The sequence below is a fragment of the Misgurnus anguillicaudatus genome, chromosome 4 (assembly GCF_027580225.2).
Source record: "Misgurnus anguillicaudatus chromosome 4, ASM2758022v2, whole genome shotgun sequence".
Lineage (NCBI taxonomy): Eukaryota > Metazoa > Chordata > Actinopteri > Cypriniformes > Cobitidae > Misgurnus > Misgurnus anguillicaudatus.
In genome coordinates this window covers 4,544,356-4,568,765 of record NC_073340.2, presented here as the reverse complement: position 1 = coordinate 4,568,765, position 24,410 = coordinate 4,544,356, and the positions used below count along the sequence as shown (strand labels likewise).

The 24,410-nt window shown below is 38.1% G+C and overlaps 1 protein-coding gene across 1 annotated transcript in view; it reads left to right on the top strand.

The window, feature by feature from the left end:
* Positions 1-24,410, top strand: part of mms19 (MMS19 homolog, cytosolic iron-sulfur assembly component) — a 28,771-nt gene that overhangs the window by 3,340 nt on the left and 1,021 nt on the right. The window contains exons 4-29 of the mRNA XM_055176522.2: positions 1,244-1,329; positions 1,495-1,569; positions 2,321-2,390; positions 2,478-2,606; positions 3,818-3,879; positions 4,062-4,148; positions 4,259-4,333; positions 4,526-4,603; positions 5,860-5,998; positions 6,318-6,472; positions 9,660-9,738; positions 9,938-10,063; positions 10,342-10,423; positions 10,509-10,606; positions 10,684-10,833; positions 13,080-13,235; positions 13,324-13,408; positions 14,351-14,453; positions 19,846-19,920; positions 20,181-20,307; positions 20,497-20,603; positions 21,492-21,548; positions 21,640-21,826; positions 21,910-21,992; positions 22,102-22,266; positions 22,357-22,416. Coding sequence (XP_055032497.2) covers positions 1,244-1,329; positions 1,495-1,569; positions 2,321-2,390; positions 2,478-2,606; positions 3,818-3,879; positions 4,062-4,148; positions 4,259-4,333; positions 4,526-4,603; positions 5,860-5,998; positions 6,318-6,472; positions 9,660-9,738; positions 9,938-10,063; positions 10,342-10,423; positions 10,509-10,606; positions 10,684-10,833; positions 13,080-13,235; positions 13,324-13,408; positions 14,351-14,453; positions 19,846-19,920; positions 20,181-20,307; positions 20,497-20,603; positions 21,492-21,548; positions 21,640-21,826; positions 21,910-21,992; positions 22,102-22,266; positions 22,357-22,416 — 2,696 coding nt within the window. The remainder of the gene's footprint in view (positions 1-1,243; positions 1,330-1,494; positions 1,570-2,320; positions 2,391-2,477; positions 2,607-3,817; positions 3,880-4,061; positions 4,149-4,258; positions 4,334-4,525; positions 4,604-5,859; positions 5,999-6,317; positions 6,473-9,659; positions 9,739-9,937; positions 10,064-10,341; positions 10,424-10,508; positions 10,607-10,683; positions 10,834-13,079; positions 13,236-13,323; positions 13,409-14,350; positions 14,454-19,845; positions 19,921-20,180; positions 20,308-20,496; positions 20,604-21,491; positions 21,549-21,639; positions 21,827-21,909; positions 21,993-22,101; positions 22,267-22,356; positions 22,417-24,410) is intronic.

Genomic DNA, 24,410 nt, shown 5'->3' with positions numbered 1-24,410 from the left:
GTTTTTACAAGCAAACCATACAAAAACACATTGCTGCTGTGCATCTTGTAACAACACGGTGGCACTGATATATTTAAAAATAGGTCAGTGCACGCTTTTAGTTGAGACGGCTTAAAGGGATAGTTCGGCCAAAAATGCTATTAAACCCATGATTTACTCACCCCCAAGCTGTCTGAGTGTCCATCGTTTTTCAGACAAACACATTTTCGGATATTTTAGAAAATGTTTTAGATCTTTCAGTTAATTAAATGTGAAGTTATGGGGTCCACGACCTTCAAGTCCAAAAAAGTGCATCCATCCTTCACAAAATAAATCCAAATTGCTCCAGGATGATAAATAAAGGTCTTCTGAGGGTAATCCGCGCAGTGTTGTTGTAGAAATATCCATATTTAAAACTTTATTAACGAAAATATGTTTTGTATGTTAATATCTGCTTATTAGCATTTTTACTTTCGCGCGTTGGTCGTTACCAGAAGGTAGTTATTTTAGTTTGTAAAGTTTTAAATTAGGGATGCATAACGATTAATCGCGAAAAGTTTTTGTTGTATAACTGTGTATAATAATTATGTATATATAAATATGCACACATGCATGTATAATTTTAAGAAAAAATATATAGAAAGTATTTATATTTATATATAATATAAATATACAAATGTATATACACATGTAAACATTATTTAAATGTATACATGCATCCATATTTTAAATATTTTGTTTTTGCAAAAAGCAAGGATTGCCCTCAGAAGGTTTTTATTAACCTCCTGAAGCCGTATACATTACATTTGTAAAGAATGAAGATGTATTTTTTTGCTTCAAAACAGCCAGGACATTTTTTAATGTAACTCAGATTGTGTTCATCTGAAAAAGATAATCATATACATTGAGGATGGCTTAAGAGTAAGTAAATCATGGGGTCATTTTTGGGTGAACTTTCCCTTTAATTTCAAGTCTTATGAAGATAATACAGCAGTGTATGGCTTAAGATGATAACGCTCTTTTGCTTGACTTATCAAGGACATATAGTTTTATGTCCTTGTGAGCTTGACACTGAATGAGAACTGTCATTGTATAGACAACATTTTCCTTTTGTGTTCCATGATAAAACAGACAGCTTTCATGGTTTCCATCACATGATAAAATTTTTGCCACACTGCTGCATTTACAAAATCTATCATTGAAGGAGAAATGTCTTTATGTCCTGTGTTTGGCTTGTAAAATATCTCATATATATTGTTTGCAGTGGAGGTCCTGATAGCTTTCTATGAAAACAGACTAAAGGATCACTATGTTATCACACCACATGTTCTTCAGGGGCTCAAGGCTTTGGTAAGTCACAATACCTCAAGATGTCAGTAATTATATAAAATGGCCTTCAGTCTGTCAGCTCTGGCATTCTGTCAATAGGAACTGTTGTGTGTGTCATCAAACAGCCTTGCAGCTTGAAATTATTTCTAACTTTGAAATTATTTTTAATGGCAATGTTGTCGACAGACAAAATGCTCAGTTCTGCCCCCTGGATCAGCTGTGTCCATTTTGCGCTCCATCTTTCAGGATGTTCACGTTCAGGTAAGTATTGAATAAGTGATGCTTAGGCACTTTTATAATTGTGACCCAGGACCACAAAACCAGTCATAAAGGTCAAGTTTTTGAAATAGAGAATTTTACATAATCAGAAAATAAATTAGCTTTCCGCTGATGTATGGTTTGTTAGGATAGGACAGTATTTGGCCGAGAGACAACTATTTGAAAATCTGTATTCTGACGGTGCAAAAAAAATCAAAATATTGAGAAAATCTTCTTTGAAGTTGTACAAAAGTCCTTAGCAATTTTAATATATTTACGATAGGATATTTACAAAATATCTTCATGAAACATGATCTTTACTTAATATCCTCATGATTTTTAGCATTTAAAAAATCTATAATTTTGACCCATACAATGTATTGTTGGCTATTTACCGTGCGACTTATGACTGGTTTTGTGTTCCAGGGTCACAATTGCTTACGGGTTAGGGATAAATATTTCAAACCTGGAGCGGTATTGGTGTGTTTGGTTTTTTATAATTTGTGCTACAGACATATATTTTAACTAAAATCATGCTGCTTATTAAGAAGGGTAAGCTATTAATTTTCTAAGTAGTCTAAAAATGTTAATTAGGATGACGAATAGATCAAAAAAGTGTTGGAGCATATTAAAGACAGTATTATGATGTGTAACTCATTATCTAAAATATGAATTTTATAAAATACAAGAAAAAACATCATTCTTACCAATGAAAAGTGACCAACCATTTTTCTTGCATATTTCTTTGCATCAGTCATTGATGCTGGCTGAGCGATCATGTGTGTACAACATCCTTATCAATCTGATGGAGTCTCATGAGCAGGGTAAGACAAGACCTCTGATATCTTAATCACTCTCAAAACAACTGCCAATTTGTTGCCAATGTGTTTTATTTATGTCCTTTTCCACAGAACTAAAGGGTTTGGGGGCAGACTTTGTATTTGGATTTGTGCAGTCAGTAGATGGAGAACGAGATCCACGCAACCTTGTGCTGGCGTTCCAGGTAGCCAGGAATATCATTCATAGGGGTTATGATCTTGGTAAGTGAAATGTATTAAATTGCTTTAAATTTTAAGTAATAGCTCACCCAAAAATCTAAATCCACCTCATGTCATTATAAACTTGTATGACTTTCTTTGTTCCATAGGGCACAAAAGTAGATATCTATATCTGTATCTGGTGCTTCTTTTCCATACAGAGAAAGCATACAGAAGGGGTACTCTGTCTACCTCTTCTGCAGAGTATAGATCCCCCCCTAATAATCCCACATCACAGTCTGTGTCCAAATCTGTACACTGTTGCATTATGTACCGAATATGATGTAGTGCTTCTTGACCTTTGATGTAGTATAAACTGATCAATATGGAGGTGGATAGTATAAATAGATTTCAGACCTGCAACATCTGCCACTTTAATATCTAAGAGCTCCTACTTGCCAGTCATGTGGGTTCATGGAAAAGCAAAGTGTCGACTGAATGCTCATCCAATTGTTGATCCCTTTATGATTACTATGTATTCAGACTTACAACTGTGTGCACCATTTTTTTGTTATAGCATGTCCAAAATGCCCCTATTTGGGTGGTACTAAAAAAAGTACTTTTCATGTGTGTACCTTTAAATGCAAATGAGCTGCAGCTCCTCACTTCTTTACTCACAGACTGTGAGCACTTTTGGCTAAAAATAGATCTGATTCCTGTGAATACAGCCACATTAGAGCTACAATCTGCCGACAAACACATTAAGAAAAGCGTTTGGGTGAAATTAACCAGTCAGCCAGTGGCAGTGGGCGGAGATTTGTTTGTGTGACGTCACATTAACAAGAGAATCTAAACGACATGTCTAATGAGACTGCATTGGTTTAATTGGGATTAAAAAAGAAGGGGAGGGTGGATTTTTTCATTGTAGGGTTGTTGTGTTCACCCAGTAAACACACATTTATGTCCAAACATCTTGTAACAGTGGAGTTTGCATAATATGTGCCATTTAAGCATGTATAATATGTGTCCTTCCAGGGCTGTTTAGATCCTTTTAATAAGAGTAGTCATTATATACTTAATATAAGACATACACGTCTTAATGTATAAGATGTGTGTATATGTCTTGGGTCTTGTAAAACCAGAAAATATCTTTGTGTGAGATTCAGACTAAATGTTTTTGTTATAAGCTATATAATTTATTGGTTTGTGTTTGATGCAATACAAAATGTGGGCAAAGTTGTCCAATAAATGATAAAGTATTTCTATTTTCTTAGGTAAATTTGTAGAGGAACTCTTTGAAGTGACATCCTGCTATTTTCCAATAGACTTTAGTCCTGTAAGTAGTTATCCAAGATGTTCTTATTTGATCAGATGCTTTATTTTACATCATTTAGTTTACAAACGAGTCTAGGCAAAAGTCTTAAATACAGTATAATAATTCAAAGTGAACAAGAAATATTTGTTTTTGTGATTTATAAAGATAACGACATCTTACTTTGTTCCACTGTTTCTGATCAGCCACCCACTGATCCTCATGGGATCACACAGGAGGAGCTGATTTTGTCTCTTCGAGCAGTTCTCACCGGGACACCTCGCTTTGCTGAGGTAACATTGTGGGCATTATGCAAAACAGCTGCAATGGAAATTGCATACATGTATTCAAATAGTTCAATGACGTTTGGCTTATGGCCTTTGTATATTTTTTTCTTTGACAGTTTCTATTGCCTCTGATTATTGAGAAGCTGGATTCAGATGTTCAGTCTGCCAAAGTGGATTCCCTGCAAACACTGGTGCAACTGCAATGCAAACCCCAGATATCTTAGACCATGCAAATCGTGCTTTTGTGTGCTGTTTTTCTTTTTTCGACAATTTGCTTGACAGAAAAGAATTTGTAAAGTTTTTCTGGTTGAACGGATCGACTTTTTAAATGTTTGTCTTGGTGTACTAAAAATAAAGGCAAGCATGAATCTCTTTTGTTCTAGGCTGCCTGCGGTCAGACGTATAGCCATAAAGAGTTGGCAGAATTCCTTCCTGGGCTTTGGAGCTCAATACGGAGGGAGGTAAAGTGAATTACAAACAATGGCCACAGAAATGCTTCTCTGAAATTTGTTTGCTCTATACACCTGCACTTTATGCCACAAATTTGAGTTTCAGATAGCTTGGTTTACATACAAAGAGGATACTGGCACTGCACATAGATATATGATCAGTACTGCAAAGTTAGGCTAGAAACTCACTTAAGCCTGCAGTATAGTTTTTTTTACGTCTATAGCCCTATTCGGACGGGATTAGTTTTACAGGGGGACCTCTGAGAAAATCGTGCTTCTCAGAGGTCCTCTGTGTTTTTAATCCCGTCCGAATCGGCCATGTCTGTGTTTTTCTCTGACGACCTCTGTAAAAATTCCAGAGCAATTTACCTACTGTTTTTCGCCGGAACTCAGAGGTCCTTTGAGAATTTAATCCCGTCTGGATGCAAATGTCTGTGTTTGCCCGCAATATATTTTGAAAACGCGGTTCATGTCGTGTTTTGGCCAAAGTGATCTGCCGTAAGGTCTTACTAATGCGCGCATATATTATATTTCCTGAGTCCCATTCATTCAGATATGAATGTTTATTCGCATTCGGCAAAATAAAGTAATTAAATCAAGACGAGCTGAATATCATACACTGTTAAGACTAAACACTGTAATATCATTAACATTATAAGAAACTCCGTTCAAAGTTGTTCAACTCCGGAATGGTAATGTTAACTAATAAAGATATTAAATTTTTATTAATCATTATTTCTTCATTTCTTTGTGTTTGTTATAAGCAGACAGTTATATAAAACACGTAGGCTAACGTTACTTTAGTAGGATTTGTATATTTTATTTTGTTAAAATTAAATTAATAAATTACATGTTCTGTCATAATTTTACATTTAAAACAATATATTAAACATTACAAACGCGCGTATCCAGAGCACGCGCTCTTCTGCAACGCCCAAATGCATGAAACAACCTAGACAGTGAGCTTCCCAGACATCACAATTTTATTGTTAGTTAAATAATAACTACAGCAATTTGTATCTTTGAGGAGTGGAAATAGTTGTGCTTATCTGTTAACCAACTGAGTGCGAGTGGTCTGATGTATTCATCCATTTGACCTCAAAAAGTCGAGAAACAGACAGCTTGGTTTTTACATTTTGCTTTGATGGTTCAATAACCTCTTATGTGATCTGATTATGTTTGTGGAACCAACAATCAAAACAATTATAGTAATAAAAAGATTTTAGTTTCCAGCCATAACAGTTTGTTTGATCTTTGCCCTCTTTCAGGTGTTTCAGACAGCCAGTGAGAGGGTGGAATCAGCCGGCCTCTCCGCTCTCAGCACGATCACATCCTGTCTTTCTCGCTCCGTGCTCAATTCCGACTCAGAGGACGCCTTGCAGATCTTCCTTGACCTCATGCTCAAAGGTGCAACAATGTCTTATTACAGGTTATGAATTTAGTGTTTAACAAGACAGTCATCTAAACTAAAGTTGAGTTATTCTTTTAGTATCCACTAACTAAAATAATTTAATTTAGATAATATGCAAGAAAAAAATGGAGCAGCCTCCAGCCAAAAACACATTTTTCCACTAGTATTACTTTCAGCCTTAATTAATTATCCAAACCTAAGATACGGCAGTGATCGGCTCATAACTCTGTCGTCCTTACACTGACACAGTCATATATTTCTCGCTGCCCAGGCTTGTTTAATCCGTCACACCTGGTGTGTGTCTCATCCTTTCAGACTGTCAGCACCATCTCTGTGAGCCAGATCTGAAACTTGTATGGCCCAGTGCCAAACTCCTGCAGGCCGCCAATGGAGCCTCATACAGAGCGAGTCTGATAGTGTCGGCAGCCGTCATACCCTCACTCCTGGAGCAGTATAACAACAGGACACAGGTAAACACTGCTGTTACAAAACTGCTTGGATCAGCTGATTTAATAAGAATTGCTCACCTAATAGTTACAGTCGACAGTGGTATACAAATAATAATGTATTTTGCATAATATCCAGACTTGTTTTTCTTTTCCATAATAGAGAGCCTGTCAAGCTTTAAAGGGACAATACGTAGGATTTTCCCCCATCTAGTGGTGAAACTGTATTTTGCATTCAAACTAATAGTGCTCTCTAGCGCCTCGTTTTTCCAAAGCGTGTTGCAACTACGGTAGCCATTATGTACGTAATCACCAATCTCCTTGTCCGTTTCAGCTGGTTCACGGGTTCTTTTTGTCCCTCTCTGCTATTATAGTTTTTCAATATGGTGAAATGACATGGAAGCCTTCTTGGACTTACCCGTTCAATGTAAATAAAGAGAAGAAATTCTAAGCTTATGAAGAAAGTCAGATCATCAGCAGAGGTCATTTGACACCAACAAGGACATATTTAATAATAAAGGCATTGATTTCGACTAATAAAATACTTAAGAAACTACACATTGTCCCTCTAAAACTGTAATAAAGCAATTCTTCTTTAATGCTGCGTTTACACCAGCCACGGTAGAGGCGGCAAGCGCTGGGTGATGTACATGTTAGGTCAATGCAAAGACGCGTGAATTGAGCGTTGCCGCGGGAAACGCGCGAGTTGAAAAATCTGAACTTTGGCATATTTTCCGTGCCACGTTAACCACTCAGGACCTTGCTGTAGTAGTGACGTGATTACAGGAAGCGAGCGGAGTCTTAGCAGAGTCGCAGAAGCCCCTCCCATGACGCGGATTTCCGCGTGAATGAAGCGAGTAAACTCAAATGTTCAAGTGCCCAACTATGCACGAATAGCGCGTTTTTGCCGCCTCTACTGCGGGAGACGCGCGTCGCTCTTTAACGGTCCACCCAGAAGACAACACAAAGTCATCTGATGGAAGAAGAAAAGTGTTTACATTAGTGACAGTAGTGCTTCCTCAAGATCGAATAAATGCTGCATTTTTAAAATGTATTGGAAAGAAGAAAATTTCCTCATAATTTACTCGCCCCCATACCATCCAATATATTTCTGTTGTTCTTTCTTCAATCGAAATGTACTTTTTGTTTAGGAAAACATTTCAAGATTTTTCTCCATATAGATGGTTTCATCGGATGCACGTGTGCTGACGCGATACGTCTGGATCCGAACTTTACTTCCGGATTCGTTTTTTTAATGGTCTTACTAGATGCCAAATTGATCTCTTGAACCAATGTCTCGTCGAAAATAACAAATGTTTTGGTTTCCTAAGTAATCTATGTGTTGTTTTTTGCTTGTTATATAAATAAACTACGTTTAAAGAAATTTGTTGTTATTTATTCTTAGCGGAGTTTATCGGAAGTTACGTGCGGACCACGACGCTTGTTTATGTTGTTACTGCTGAAACCGTCTATAGTGGACTTTAATTGATGGTCCAATTTGCAGTTTCAATGCAGCCTCAAAGAACTAAACGATCCCAATCGAGGCATAAGGGTCTTATCTAGCGAAACGTTTGACATTTTTGCCCAAAAAATGAAGAATGTGTACTTTAACCACAACTTCCCATTTTGCACTAGCCATGGGATGCGCGTGTGCGACTGCGTTTTACATATTCACGTCGAAAAGGTCACATCTGACGTGTGGTCTGTTAACCTCGGCACACACCAAAAGATAATCAGGCTGAATTTGGGCTCTTACTACAATCCTAGGTCCTATCCCGATCGTCTTTGTGGTTGACCCAATTATTTTTTTTTTTGATTTTCCTGTGGTGCACAATCCAAAGTGAGTTGGACATCAAAGAAGATGTAAATGGTACACAGTATTAATGACATTTCTTTATGCCCATCACCCATCGAAATTTCCGCAAAATTTCCTGTGTTCTCTGTCAAGACTTGCGTTGTTTGCGAAGGGAATCTTAATGGTGTGTGGTGTACTGTGATGGCCACATAGCGGCAATCCACACTTATAGGATCAAAACTAGTAAATTGTAGATTATTTTTCACCATGTTTTTGGTCACATTTTGAAAATCTGATAAGTGATCTTTTGGTGTGGCCATAGCTTGATTGTGGCCTCCACACACCCTAAACATGGCACAAAGCGAAACGTGATTGGTTGCTTTACATGTCAGTCATATATGGTCTCTTGTGCAGCCCTTGGTGGCCATAGTTCCCAGCTTAGATATGTATAAAGGCTAGATGTCTTGCCCGCGCTGCTGGCCAATTGAGTGGAATGTCCGCATTTGGCGGCCATCTTACCACATGACGCTCGCTCACTCATAGCATTGAGTTTTAATGATGCCTGTACTTTTAAATGCCCATAACCTACTTAATTTTCTACCGATTTTCAAATGGTTTGGTTTGTTATAAATGTCAGAGATGTACCTATGACACTGCATACTTATACTAAAAAAAAATCATGAAACATGTTAAAGCATCCAGCATTATAGCCACGTTAATAACGTTTGTAAGAAACTTTTGGTAGAAAATTTAGCAAGTTATGTTCATTTAAAAGTACCTGCACCATTAAACTCAATCCTATATGTGAGCGAGCTGCCTGTGGTAAGATTGCCGCCAGGTGATGACGTTAGAGACTTCACCGTAACACCCCTGCTGAAAAAAACAGCATACCAGCAAGACCAGCATATGTTGTGTTTTGGTCCTGGTTTGCTAGTGAACACCAGCTAAACCAGCACCAAACCAGCATTAGCACCAGCTAAACCAGCCTTAGCACCAGCATCCCATGCTGGTCATCCCAGCATATGTTGTGTTTTGGTGCTGGTATGCTGGTGACCACCAGCATAGACCAGCATAATTCCCATGCTGGTTTGATGCTGTTTTTTCCAGCAGGGACATCTAGCCTTTATACATATCTATGGTTCCCAGACCTTCAGTATGAACGCGAGACAACCTAACACAAACCTATCACATGGTGTCACAAAAGCTTGACAATGTAGCACACAAATTGCATGGACCACTTTTATGCTGATTCTGTTTGAGCTAGATGGTCACAGTTCTTATTTTGGACAAAGAGCTGTGCAGAATAATAGTGGACTCGTATACAAGTTATTTCTTCATTTGTTTCTTTTTTTTTTTTTGGCAAACAGTCCATTGTATGTTTATATTCGTACATTGCTGTTTTTGTCGTTTATATAGTGTGCTCAGCGTCGCACCCTGCTGGAGGTTTTGCAGGGTTTCGTTCAGCCCACCCAAAACAGCCGGTCTGCCGAGGGAGGTAAGTGAGAAGACGACATGCTTATGAGTCAGTACAGTTAGAGCTCATGTATAATCCTTTAATGCTTTCTTTATGTGCATATTGTTACCCCTGGGAAGATAATATGCCACTACAAAATTAATATAACTTGTATACTGTAATTATATGTGTTTAATATGCAGCATTGATGTTTTTGTTTTTCTCACATGCATAAACGCAGAGGATAGTGTATTGTTGGCGTTTCAGCAGTCTTTGTGTAGCGTGGTGTTCTCCGCATTGACCGAGACTAGCGTTGGTCTCCAGGTTACAGCCACACGGGTGCTCACTGCCCTGGGACAGCAGCCTGGTGAGAGGATACACGACACAACCATAGCAAACATGCTATTTCTATTTTGTCTTCTTGTACATTCCTCACACACACAGTTGTTATAGGAAAACATTTTAAGGAAAGTTTAACTCTTAAAATGGAAAAATGTTCTGGGGTTCCATATTGATGCATATGTGGGCTGCTATCGATTACATGAAGAGTTTTAAAGACAAATCGCATTTACAGTAGTGCACTTGTATAAGTATAGCCACATTGTTAAAATATGATGATTGTGATGCCACTTTTGCTCCTTACAGGTTTGTTAGCACAGACAGATGTCGAAAAAGCTGTTGATCATTTGACCAGACTCATTCTGGAAGAAGAGGATAGCCAAGTCAGGTAGTTATTATTACCCGAAAATGATCACGGAAGGGGATATCTGAAGGATTTGGGCCACACTGATATTTCTACATCTGTCTCTCAGCTTGGCTGTGGTGGAGTGTTCAGCATCTCTGGCTAATCTGCAACCCAAAGCCTTCATCTCCAGAATGATTCCTCGGCTGAAGGAAGAGATATTTGCAGGTGGGGATCTCCCGTTGCTTCTTAGCATAGAAGACTTGATATCTCAGTGCATTCAATCTGAAAATTGCTCTTTACAGATCCAGCCACAGGCACTGATCACGTGTCCCAGTCTTACAGAGCCGTGCGTCAACGATGTGTGACGGCATTAGCGGCTGTGTCGTCTCAAGCTGAAGTAGTGAAGGAGAGCGCCCCCGTGCTGCTGCAGGTTTTAGCTTCATCCCACGCTGGTATATATATCATTTTGATTCTAAAATCTGTTTTTAAACTTTTTGTTCTGATATACTATATTTACATTTATGCATTTGGCAGAAATTGACTTAAGCCTGGAGTATAGTCAGATTATTACAGTAGTCGGATGCACAGCCTTGCAAAGTATAGTTGATTGGACTCGTACGTGTGCACAGACATTGCATCTCCTGGACACCATACTACATTCTCCTGTAGGCGCATATGTGACCTACTTGTACAATGTACGCAGGGCTTCAAAAATCCATGTAGTGTGTGTACAGTACGTGCACACTATTCTGATGATGAAAATTGCGTCACACGCAGTTGTCCACTGTATGCGGACCCTCGTGTACATCGTCTTTTACAGTGTATTCAGGCTGCATTGAATTTCTTTTTATTAGTATATGTGTTTTCTGTGGGCATTGAAAACCATGACCTTTGCATTGGTAATGTACACTAGCTAAGCTATAAGAATGATTTATATATTAAATCAAATCAAAGTTTATTTAGAGAGCACCTTTTTAAACAGCAGGTGTTCACCAAAGTGCTGTACATACAATATAAAATAAACAGTAGCGCTAAAAAGCATACAAAATAAAAGAAATTAAACACAATAAAAAAATTAAATAAATATAATATTAATTAGTTAGAGACACTTAAAAAACAACATTATAAAATGGATGTTCCAGTTTTAAAAGCTGATTGTTAAAGTGATAATTCACAGAAAAATGTAAATTCTGTCATCCTTTGCTCACCCTCATTTTGTTCCAAACTTTAATACATTTTTAATAATATTTTGAAGAATGTTTTCCAAGCTGGTCTGGGGCACCATTGACTTTCATAGAAAAAAAAACACTATGGTAGTGAATGTTGCCCCAGATCTGTTTGGTTATTTTTTCAAAATATCTTCCTTTGTGCTCAGCATAGCAAAGAAATTTTTACAGGTTTGGAATAACTTGTGGGTGAGTAAATGAACACAGAAACTTCATTTTTTCATTAAACTATCCCTTTAATACAGAGTTCTAGTGTTGCTTAATTACACAACATAGAAACAATATGGACATGGCACACATTGTTATTGCTTGTATAACTGCACAGCAGCAATGGAGGCCAACTATTAACACCGTATTTTTCGGTCTATAAGCCGCGTTTTTTTCATAACTTGGCTGGTTCTGCGTCTTATAGTCAGGTGCGCCTTGTAAGTCAGTATGAATTAATTTTGACATTTATGAGGCAAGAGAAGAGACAACATTACCGTCTACAGCCGTGAGAGTCCGCTATATGCTGCTATTGTATTTATGTAATTCAATGAATTCAGTGATGTGGAATGACGAGTATGCGAGCTTCACGCTAGTTGTCTTGTTCGGTTAATTTAGACTATTCAACCTTCCAAGTAAGTTCTGTATCTTATGGTTTATCATTTAAATAACTGATAATATTACTTTAACGTACAGACATCTATTCAGCCTGCTGTTCTGTCTGCTATTGTTTAGTTGAAAAACTTGTCTTTCCAGATTAAATGTCTGTTCTTCGGCTTGGATTTTGTAAAATAATTTTCTAAATAAACACGACGTGTAGTCTACTGTGACATATATATGTTATTTCGTCTTAATGACACATTTTTGAATGATGCAGCTTATGCTCCGGTGCGGCTTATAGTCCGGAAAGTACAGTAGTTTACATTTCAGGGACTTTTATCTTTAAGCTAAAGCATGACACTTAATATTATATTAACATAATTAATTTAGTGGGTTTGTAAAGTCATCAAGACTCTTGTCGGCCTGTATTACTGTATGTATTATTAGTAGAGGCTTTTGAGCCACGACACAATATAGTAACTTAACACCTTATTGCTTTAGTAAAATTATATAAAATATTTAGTATATATAACATGTATATCTGGTGGTATTTCCAGGGGTCCTCCAAATATTGTTTGAATTCAAAATAATAAGATTAGGCAACACAATGCAATAATAGGCTAATAATAAAAATAAAGGTTTTTAATTTTGTTAAAATCTCTTAATTAAAATTGAATATGTAGTATGTTAACAATATTTGACTTGACTTTGTATACAAAAAAAAATCTGTGTAACATAACCATCATATCAATGTATGTTATATGTAAATTGAGTGTTGATTTGATACTGTACTAGGGATCCCTGATCCTCCTCTCTATCCATTAAGAGGTCTGAAAAAGCTTGAAGACCTTTGATGTATAATGATGTGAGTACTGTTTGTTCTTTAGGAAGCAGTGGTTTCTCTGTGGAGGAAGTGATCTCTGTTTGCATCAGTTTGGAGAGAATAGCAGACCGCACACGAGACACTGAGGAGATTGGTCAATTCTTCTATGACATCATCATTCCTCGACTCCTAGGACTGACCCTACAGGCAGCTCTTCAGAGTAGGGGCTCTGTGATTTGTCTGTTGTGTTTTTCTGGTGAATGGGTGTGTGTGTCTGTAATCATTTGTCAATGTTATTTATTCAACAGGTCACAGTAGTCCACTAACAGATGAAGCCGTATTATCTGCTATAGTTCCTGTCATAAGCACGGCCTGTGCTGCATTACCAACAGAGTGAGTAATCAAATCAAGTGTATGCCCTTCACCAATAAACACTAACAATTAAATGATTCATTTTATTTTCTAAAGGTGAGTTAAAAGCCATTTCTTTGCCAATAGTGGCTTTAGATGCTGTTGGATATTGTTTCAACGGTGCTTAATCATACTGTGAGTTTGTCATGGAAATGCCTGTTTAAAGATGGGAGGCAGTGCTTTAAACCTATTTGTTAAAAGTTATTTATTTTGCAGTGTTTTTTGGTACTATACAAACTAGGGATGGGCCAGTATGAGATTTTGGCGCTATGATAACCTTAAGCAAAAATACCACGGTCTTGCGGTATTGCCATCGTAATAATAAAATGTGTTGTTTTCAAATGTATGCATATACAAACAACAACTTTTCAACTGGACACAATATACATTTTATTTTTAAGCAACATACAACATGTATACCAAGTAAAAATAAAGCCTTTAAATTATAATATTCTTTAAAAAAAAAAACATTTTTGTTACATGACTTAATAATTTCATACATTTTTTGCAAACACTGCCCATACCTTGGAAACAGTATCACAGAAATGTTTGTGGTTTTGAAACCTGGATGCCGAGTGCAAACATGTCATGTTTTACTTTCTGTGTGCAAAGATTATTATAAATAAGCTGTCTTATGTTGACTTGCCCAAACCGTTGCTCTGTGGGACTACATTTTTGTGTTTGATCCCGACACATGAACTTCTGACTCTTTTGGTTAATAGTGTGAAATTAGCAATTGACAGATGAGGCAAGTGCTTGAGATAACCTGTTTTGTTTACAGCTCTGTTTGGTAATGTTAATGGCACAAGGATGCACACTTAACCTTTAAATTTGTTACCGATTTGTTTTTCAGACATTATAGACTTACTCTAACATGCACAAAACATAAACATTGAAACGCAAACCTTTCTGTTTTGCTTATAGATTAGCGTCCCACATGGCCGCCCATGCTGTTGCTCTTTTCTTAAATGGAGATGTGTCCTTTCTACCAGAGAATGCCTTCCCCTCCCAAATCCAGTTACTGCAGGTATGAGGAACTTAATGTTAAAGTCCCCCTGTGGTAAATATTAAGTTTTCATTATTGTTTATACAGTTGAAAGAAAAGGTATGTGAACCCTTTGGGCTTACTTGGATTTCTTCATAAATTGATCTTCATCTAAGTCACAACAATAGAGAAACACAGTCTGCTTAAACTAATACCGCACAAACATTATACGTTTTCATGCTTTTATTGAACACAACATGTAAACATTCATAGTGCATGGTGGAAAAAGTATGTGAAACCCTAGGCTAATGACTTCTCCAAGAGCTAATTGGAGCCAGGGGTCAGCCAACCTGGGGTCCAATCAATGTGATGAGATTGGATGTGTTGATTAAAGCTGCCCTGTCCAATAAAAACACACACCAGTTTTGAGTTTGCTGTTCTGAAGAAGCATTGTCTGATGTGAACCATGCCTCGCACAAAAGAGCTCTCAAAAGACCTACGATCAAGAATTGTTGACTTACATAAAGCTGGAAAGGGCTACAAAAGTATATCTAAAAGCCTTGATGTCCATGTGTCCACGGTAAGACAGATCGTCTACAAATGGAGAAAGTTCAGCACTGTTGCTACACTCCCTAGGCGTGGTCGTCCTGTAAAGATGACTGGAAGAGCACAGCGCAGAATGCTCAATGAGGTGAAGAAGAATCCTAGAGTGTCAGCTAGGCTTGTGCCGGTGTTCGGTAATACGGTAAACCACGGTAGTAAAACTGCACGGTAGTGTTATTGTGGGGTCTTCAAATTACCGCGAAAAGACGTGCATTATTATTTTTCCTTTGACCGGTTCAAATTACACTGCACGGATGCTGCGCAGGTGTCACTCATACGCAGGTGCACACCTACAGACTCTCGTGGAGAAAGATGACGGAAGGATGAGTGCTGCTGCTGCTGACTATTTTTACACATTACAAAAATAATGTATGGAGTAAAGTATGGAAGTTTTTTTGGCTTCGTGAAAAAACAAAGAGGGAGTGCTGATAGACAATTCCCCTATGTGTAAAATTTGTGGACGGAATGGGTCAGAAAATTACGGGAACACTAACCTTATGCATCTTCCAGACAATCATCCACAGTTCACGGAGATAAAGGTAAGATAAATGGCATCATATTTCATATCTTGTGTCTAAATAATAACAGTTAAGTTTCCGCTTAGCAATGCTAATGTCCGCTAGCTAACGTTACGCTGTTTGGTTTGTCTAATATCATTACGTGTATTAAGCTAACGTATTAGCTATCCTACCGCTTGCTATCTGGTAAAACATATACTATTAATTATAGCTGACACTGAGCTTGACAGGTAACGTTAAGTTGATCAAACAGTTAAACAGACTACAATTAATGTTAGTGCAAAACGCAGCTGCTAGAGTTCTTACCAGGTCACGCAAGTTTGATCATATAACCCAAATTTCAGTATCTTTACACTGGTAAATTATCTTTTTACAGAAAAAAATGATTTTAATCTTCTAAATTGTGTTTTATCTATATTTGAATTGTGTACATTATTTATATTTGCATTGACTGTTAAATGTGTTATGTGAATTAAGTGATGTGTCACTGTCTGACTGTCAGTCAGTAATAACAACCATTTAAATTTGTTATGTAATTTATTTGACTCTGTATGTTGAATAAACAGTACTGTGAATACAAATCGGCATATTTAGCTGTATGTGTTCTTTTACTAAAATGAAAGGAACACATATATTTATGTATCATATTTAATCATACAAACAAGTAAAAAGACAAACTATCAGTAAGCTTTACCTTCTTTTATTCTCTATAATTGTCTAAAATGCATCTTTAAGGCATGAAGTAATATTTTTCTTCTCTGTTTTACAGAGTATCCAATCATCTAGCAGTGCTGCTGCTGGCTCATTTTTAGCTGAAGCCATTCAGTCAACGGTCAAAGTGGCTTTCCATCGTCAGGCTGCATATGGACTGATGATATTTTGCAATTTAATCATTTAAACCACTAAAGTTGACTGCTTTTGCAGTTTGGACTTTATTCTGTTTGAATCTGATTGGTTCAGTTTACTGTGTATTGTTTTATTTATATCATTTTAACAAGTTTAAGTTATTAAATCTTTTATTTGCACTATAACAATGACATTTGCTCATTTTTCAACTTGTTTTTGTAATGCATTTCAACACCGTGGTAATACCGACTACCGTAATAAAACCTTCATAAATCACCGCAACATGAAAATTTAACACCGGCACAAGCCTAGTGTCAGCTAAAGACTTACAGAAATCTCTGGCACATGCTAACATTTTTGTTGACAAATCTACAATAAGGAAAACATTAAACAAGAATGGACTTCATGGCAGGAAGAAGCCACTGCTGTCCAAAAAAAACATTGCAGCACGTTTGAAGTTTGCAAAAGAGCACCTGGATGTTCCACAGCACTACTGGCAAAACATTCTGTGGACAGATGAAACCAAAATTAAGTTGTTTGGAAAGAACACACAACGCTATGTGTGGAGAACAAAAGGCACAGCACACCAACATCAAAACCTCATCCCAACTGTGAAATATGGTGGAGGGGCCATCATGGTTTGGGGCTGCTTTGCTGCCTCAGGCCCTGGACGGATTACTGTCATCGATGGAAAAATGAATTTCCAAAGACATTTTGCAGGAAAACTTAAGACCATCTGTCCACCAACTGAAGCTTAACAGAGGATGGACGATGCAACAGGACAACGACCCAAAGCGTAGAAGTAAATCAACAACAGAATGGCTTCAACAGAAGAAAATACGCCTTCTGGAGTGGCCCAGTCAGAGTCCTGACCTCAACCCAATTGAGATGTTGTGGCATGACCTCAAGAGAGCGATTCACACCAGACATCCCAAGAATATTGCTGAACTGAAACACTTTTGTAAAGAGGAATGGTCCAAAATTTCTGTGCAGGTCTGATCTGCAACTATAGGAAACGTTTGGTTGAGGTTATTGCTGCCAAAGGAGGGTCAACCAGTTATTAAACCCAAAGGTTCACATACTTTTTTCACCCTGCACTATGAATGTTTACATGTTGTGTTCAATAAAAACATGAAAACGTATAATGTTTGTGCGATATTAGTTTAAGCAGACTGTGTTTCTCTATTGTTGTGACTTAAGCCCTTTTCACACAGACATTCCGTAAAATACACGGGAAAGGCATCCGGGATTTTTCCGGGATCTTTCGATTTTTTGTTCATTCACACTGCCATGATTACCCGGCATCTGATGGTCTCGGAAAGACACGTGACCTATTGAAAGTCCCGCCCTCTCTTCTACACAGCGTCTGAAGTTTGCATGCATATTATATATTATTTCTCTCTCCAAGAACCACTCGCGTGCATTTTTGTTTGTGATAAGATTATAAAGGAGCGCGTGACGCGCCGTTCTAATGCTGGTGAATGATCTCAGCTTCAGAGTGGATATTTGACGAGCTCCCTGATCTCTGCTTTAATACAGTTTTCAGACACTTCTCATCGTAATTGTTTATATGCATTTAAAACCCGCATTTTGAGGAGCTGAAAGATATATCTTGTTGGGATGACGCGCGGGTATTTTAGTTTATTATAGCTCAATGAGCACGTGATGCGATATTCTTTTATGCTGCTGAATGATCTCCGTTTCAACGCAGTAAGTGACGAGCTAACTTACCTGATATCTGCTTCAGTCCAGTTTGCTGACATTTCTGGTCGTGAATGTTGTAAATCCCTCATTTTAAAGAGTTGAACCAACTTCATGTTGCCATGACACGCGCGTCCACACTACGGCACGTGCGTCATTGTTTATGCGTCTCATTTATCATTTCCTGATAACTGCGTCAATATAGTTTGCAACATTTCTCGTTGTGAATGTTTATATGCATGTTTTCTCTCGTTTTAAGGAGCTGAACCATAACTTTTGTTGTGATGATGACGCGCGCATCCTCACTACGACATGCCCATTACGGCATTCTTTCGGCTTCTTGTTCACACAGACGTTTATCTGTGTATCTGACTAGGTCCTCTTTCCGGCAACGATCCGAGAAGATTAACGGGACGAGTTTGTGTTCACACAGACGCTTGTCTTGCAATTTTACGGGTATTTTCTGGGACCAAAGGTCTGTGTGAATGGGGTTTTGGATGAAGATCAGAACACATTTTATGACCAATTTATAAAGAAATCCAAGTAAGCACAAAGGGTTCACATACTTTTTCTTTCAACTGTATCTCTATTAGGCTTGCCGCGATAGTCGGTGAAACGGTGATAACCGGTGCTTCAGCCTCTCACCGGTTAGATCACTTGCCCACCGCGACACCGTTCACCGTCGTTTTGATATTTTCGTGTAATGAAATCATTTAGTTTCGTTAGAGAGAGCGAACACTTACAACTGAATGTGTCTGTTGTCTGAATTCAGCGGGGCTGTAACCTGTTAACATCAGGGACTAATTAGTATATTCATAGATCTGCATATACTAGATAAGACAGGGATGCCACTTTTAAGCTTTTTAAAGCATGATGAAATTACTGTCACAGGTAAAACTTTTACATATGCTATTATGATGCTTAAAGGGGTGGCAGTGGCTCAGTGGTTCATGTAGGTTGTCTACAAATCGGAAGGTTGGTGGTTCAATCTCCGGCTCCACCTGACCAAGTGTTGAGGTGTCCTTAAGCAAGACCCCTAACCCCATCTGCTCCCAACGAGCTGGATGGCGCCTTGCATGGCTAACACCGCCGTCTGTGTATGAATGTGTGAGTGAATGGGTGAATGTGAGGCCAATTGTAAAGCGCTTTGGATGGCCATAGGTCTATGAAAGCATATATAAATATATAAATGCAGTCCATTTACCAATTAAAGATGAGTTTTAGTCGAGGGGCAACCTTCCAAACTATAAATATATCTCATTTTGCCCTTCATGGCGACTCTGAAGAGAGTGATTTAAAAAAAAATTATATTAAGCCTTAAAGTTCTGCATAATTAAGGGCGTGGCCACTTGAGTGACGCGTGAACTGCCACTGCTGTCACTTAAAGGAACAGTATGTAGGATTGTGGCCAAAACTGGTATTGCAATAACAAAACTTGTGGCTAAAACTGGTACTGCAATCACCCAACTAGTGGCCAATACACAAAATGACAACATAAACATCAGTTGAGGGCTACAACTCCACTTTTTAAATGACAATATCCTGGCCAGAACACTGTTGTTAGTGATATAAGCATTTGAAATGAACATGATTTCTAAATGTCTAGTGACATATCAGGGCCATTTTATAATTCATTGATATAAATTTCTTACATTTCTTACAAGCGAGGCGAACGTGGTTTTTAGCATTTATAAATATTCACTTACAGCTGTAGCCAAAAAAGTGTCTGTAGATGAATAAAAGTATCTGTGTTTATTTTCTCACAGGGTCAGACAGAATCCAGGGGTCCGTCTCAGCTTGTGTGTCTTCTGATGGCTTGTGTTTGCTCTTTTCCACAAAGTGTAAGTTTTGAAGGGTCTTTTTGTTAATTATTGTTAATAAAAATATAAAGATGCATAAAAAAACAAACAACATTAAATAACCTTAAACCTTAACTTGGTTAAGTTAAAATCCAACATAAAATGAAAATGACAGTAATTTTTATTTGATTATTTTACTTGGCAATAGAAGCATTGAAACCGTAGTATATATATTGCACCACAGTTTACACATGTACTATTGTAAAATAATGACATCTTTATTTTGATCAATTTTACAACAGGTGGACATTCCTGAGATTGACAGGCTTCTTGTCCAATTAGAAGAGCTGAGCTGTACGTGTCCACACTTGTTTTCATACACGTATGCAGCTAAATGCTTCGCTGGCTTGGTCAACAAGAGGGCGGCAGGTACACATAGAATCAAATTATCATCTTTCCAGATCACAGGCCCTACATTTTTTGCTTCAGTACCTAATGGAAGGGTTTTTCTATCAATCTACGTCACTGGAAATAATGAATGAGTTATTCGAGCCGAGGAGTTTATTTACCTGATCTGCATAGTGATTCGTTCCAGTTAAATTGTGTGTTTGTGTTCAGGTAAAGCTTTAGATGTTGTGCTGGAGAGAGTGTTGAAGAGGATCAGTACAGAACTGGAGAACATTTCCTCTACACAACGAACACAAGCGTTCACACTGCTACTCTGGGTATGAATACAATCACTTATGAATAAATACCAAATCATTGAAGGACGGACCCAAACCTAGTGATCAAAATATTATGGACTCGAGGGTTAGTTCTTTTGACTTGGTTAGTAAGTAGCCATCTAGCAGTGATTTAGAGTGCCTTATTACACGGCTCTCTAAATGCTTGATTCTGATTGGCTAGACGCACTGCTGGGGCTTATTTGTGCAATAACAGCCTGCTGCCTATACATTATGCCTTACATAGCAACCAATAGGAACAACTGAACAGCATCTATGAATGCTGAAAAGTGATTGTACAATATGGCTGATGATATTTGAAAATCAAGATGGCTAAAGACAGATTTAATGGTTGTCAGTAATGCAATGATAACAAATCAGCCATTTGCACAAACATTCAAAATCTTTAAATATAAGTGAAAATTTTGAAGAGCTCAGATGCAAAAGCCACTAAACGCCACCTCTGTGTAAATGAGATAATTATATTGCCTTAATCCTGTCAGCACCTATTTTATGTTCATTAGATACTTTCGCTTTAAATCCGCTTAATTACATCCTCGTGCCATAGAGAAATATTACATTGTTGGCAGAATTCGCTAAACACCACATCAAATTTGTGCACTTTAAGTGTCCTCTAAGTGGACTTTAAGTGTCCTCTAAGTGCATGAAAGATGAATTAGATGAACGATGACGTGCAAAACAACCGTGGATCACATTCAAACTTAGGTCCCTTGTGACTACGTAAGGGATAATCCATGGCTAGAAAAAAAAAACTTGGTTGGTCTTAACCTCATAAATAAATTGAAATTGTAGCCTGGATTTCACAGACAGATTTACATATCTCTAATATGTATTTTGAAAAAAAAATTGATTTTTCACATTTTTTTACAGATAGCCAAGGCCCTTCTCTTACGGTACCATCCACTATCAACAGTCCTGACAGACAAGGTGAAAATTTTCTGTCTGTTTTCTGCTCACATTATTCCTGACACTAAGTTTTACAGCGGTCTCATTGTCCCCTTCATGTATTTGTTCTCAGCTCTTCGCTTTGTTGAGTGACCCTGAATTAGGATCCAAGGTGGCCGATGGTTTCTGTGTTCTTATGAGCGACTCATCAGATGTACTTAACCGCAATTGCCACGCTGACGTGCGTATCATGTATCGGCAACGTTTTTTTGCTGAAAACTCAAGCAAATTGGTTAAAGGGTTCAACTCGGCAGAGCAAGGTACCACTGGATTACCACTTCCTGTCTCATCTCCCTTTACACCTCCAACCGAAATGTATCTAAAATGTACTTTTTTTCCACAGAGAAGAAGTCTTGTTATTTAAAAGCGCTGTCTTACATTGTCAATAATCTACCTAAACAAGTCCAGCTCACAGAACTGCCTGCAGTGAGTGTTTCTTTGTAAACAATCATAAAAGTCCAGTTACAAATGCATTTTCTTCATGTGGCGCACTAGTTAAGTGTTTAATCAGTCATTTGTGCTGTTCCGGGAACAGTTGCTGCCACTTCTGCTGGAGGCGTTGTCGTGTCCGGATCAAGGGGTGCAGTTGTCTACACTGTCCTGCTTGCAGCCGGTTTTGTTGGAACCCCCAGCGGCCCTCAGCAACCAGCTGGAGGCTCTGTTTTCCCGCATGCTGGCCCTCACCACCAGCCCTGCTATGGTATCCTAATAACATGTGCTCTGAAATGAATTGTTGGTCTTTTTGTAATACAGTCATGTTGATTGATGAATTTTATGCTCCACTCCTCAGAATGTGAGAATTGCATCCCTCCGGTGTGTTCATGCTCTTTCCCGCTTGCCCGAACATATGGTAAGAGAACTGAATCTATTAACACCATATAAATGGATGGATGGATGGAGAGAGAGAGATTGATAGATACATGGATGGGTAGAAACCTAGATAGATGTATAGAAAGCTAGATGGATTGATGGGTGGATAGATGGATAAAAAGCCAGATGGATGGATGGGTGGATAGATGGATAAAAAGCTAGATGGATTGGATGAATGAATGGATGGAAGGATGGAAAGCTGGTTAGAAAGCTAGATGGATTGGATGGATGGATGGATAGAAAGGTAGATGGATTGATGGAAAGCTGGATAGATACCTAGATGGATTGATAGAAATCTAGATGGATGGATAGATGGATTGGATGAATGGATGGATGGATGGAAAGCTGGATGGATGGGTAGAAAGGTAGATGGATTGATGGAAAGCTGGATAGATACTTAGATGGATTGATAGAAATCTAGATAAATGGATAGATGGATAAAAGCTAGATGGATTGGATGAATGGATGGATAAATGGAAGGCTGGTTAGAAAGCTAGATGGATTGGATGGATGGATAGAAAGATAGATGGATTGATGGAAAGCTGGATAGATACCTAGATGGATGGATGGAAAGCTGGATAGATGGATAAAAAGCTAGATGGATTGGATGGATGGATAGAAAGGTAGATGGATTGATGGAAAGCTGGATAAAAAGCTAGATGGATTGATAGAAATCTAGATGGATGGATAGATGAATAAAAAGCTAGATGGATTGGATGAATGGATGGATGGATGGAAAGCTGGTTAGAAAGCTAGATGGATTGGATGGATGGATAGAAAGGTAGATGGATTGATGGAAAGCTGGATAGAAAGCTAGATGGATCGATAGAAATCTAGGTGGATGGATAGATGGATAAAAAGCTAGATGGATTGGATGAATGGATGGAAAGCTGGTTAGAAAGCTAGATGGATTGGATTGATGGATAGAAAGGTAGATGGATTGTTGGAAAGCTGGATAGATACCTAGATGGATGGATGGAAAGCTGGATAGATGGATAAAAAGCTAGATGGATTGGATGGATGGATAGAAAGGTAGATGGATTGATGGAAAGCTGGATAGATACCTAGATGGATTGATAGAAATCTAGATGGATGGATAGATGGATGAATGGATGGATGGATGGAAAGCTGGTTAGAAAGCTAGATGGATTGGATGGATGGATAGAAAGGTAGATGGATTGATGGAAAGCTGGATAGAAAGCTAGATGGATCGATAGAAATCTAGGTGGATGGATAGATGGATAAAAAGCTAGATGGATTGGATGAATGGATGGAAAGCTGGTTAGAAAGCTAGATGGATTGGATGGATGGATAGAAAGGTAGATGGATTGATGGAAAGCTGGATAGATACCTAGATAGATGGATAGATACCTAGATGGATGGATGGAAAGCTGGATAGATGGATAAAAAGCTAGATGGATTGGATGGATGGATAGAAAGGTAGATGGATTGATGGAAAGCTGGATAGATACTTAGATGGATTGATAGAAATCTAGATGGATGGATTGGATGAATGGATGGATGGATGGAAAGCTGGTTAGAAAGCTGGATGGATGGATAGAAAGGTAGATGGATTGATGGAAAGCTGGATAGACACCTAGATGGATTGATAGAAATCTAGATAAATGGATAGATGGATAAAAGCTAGATTGGATGGATGGATGGATGGAAGGCTGGTTAGAAAGCTAGATGGATTGGATGAATGGATAGAAAGGTAGATGGATTGATGGAAAGCTGGATAGATACCTAGATGGATGGATAGATACCTAGATAGATGGATGGAAAGCTGGATAGATGGATAAAAAGGTAGATGGATTGATGGAAAGCTGGATAGAAAGCTAGATGGATTGATAGAAATCTAGATGGATGGATAGATGGATAAAAAGCTAGATGGATTGGATGGATGGATGGATGGATGGATGGAAAGCTGGTTAGAAAGCCTAGATGGATTGGATGGATGGATGGATAGAAAGG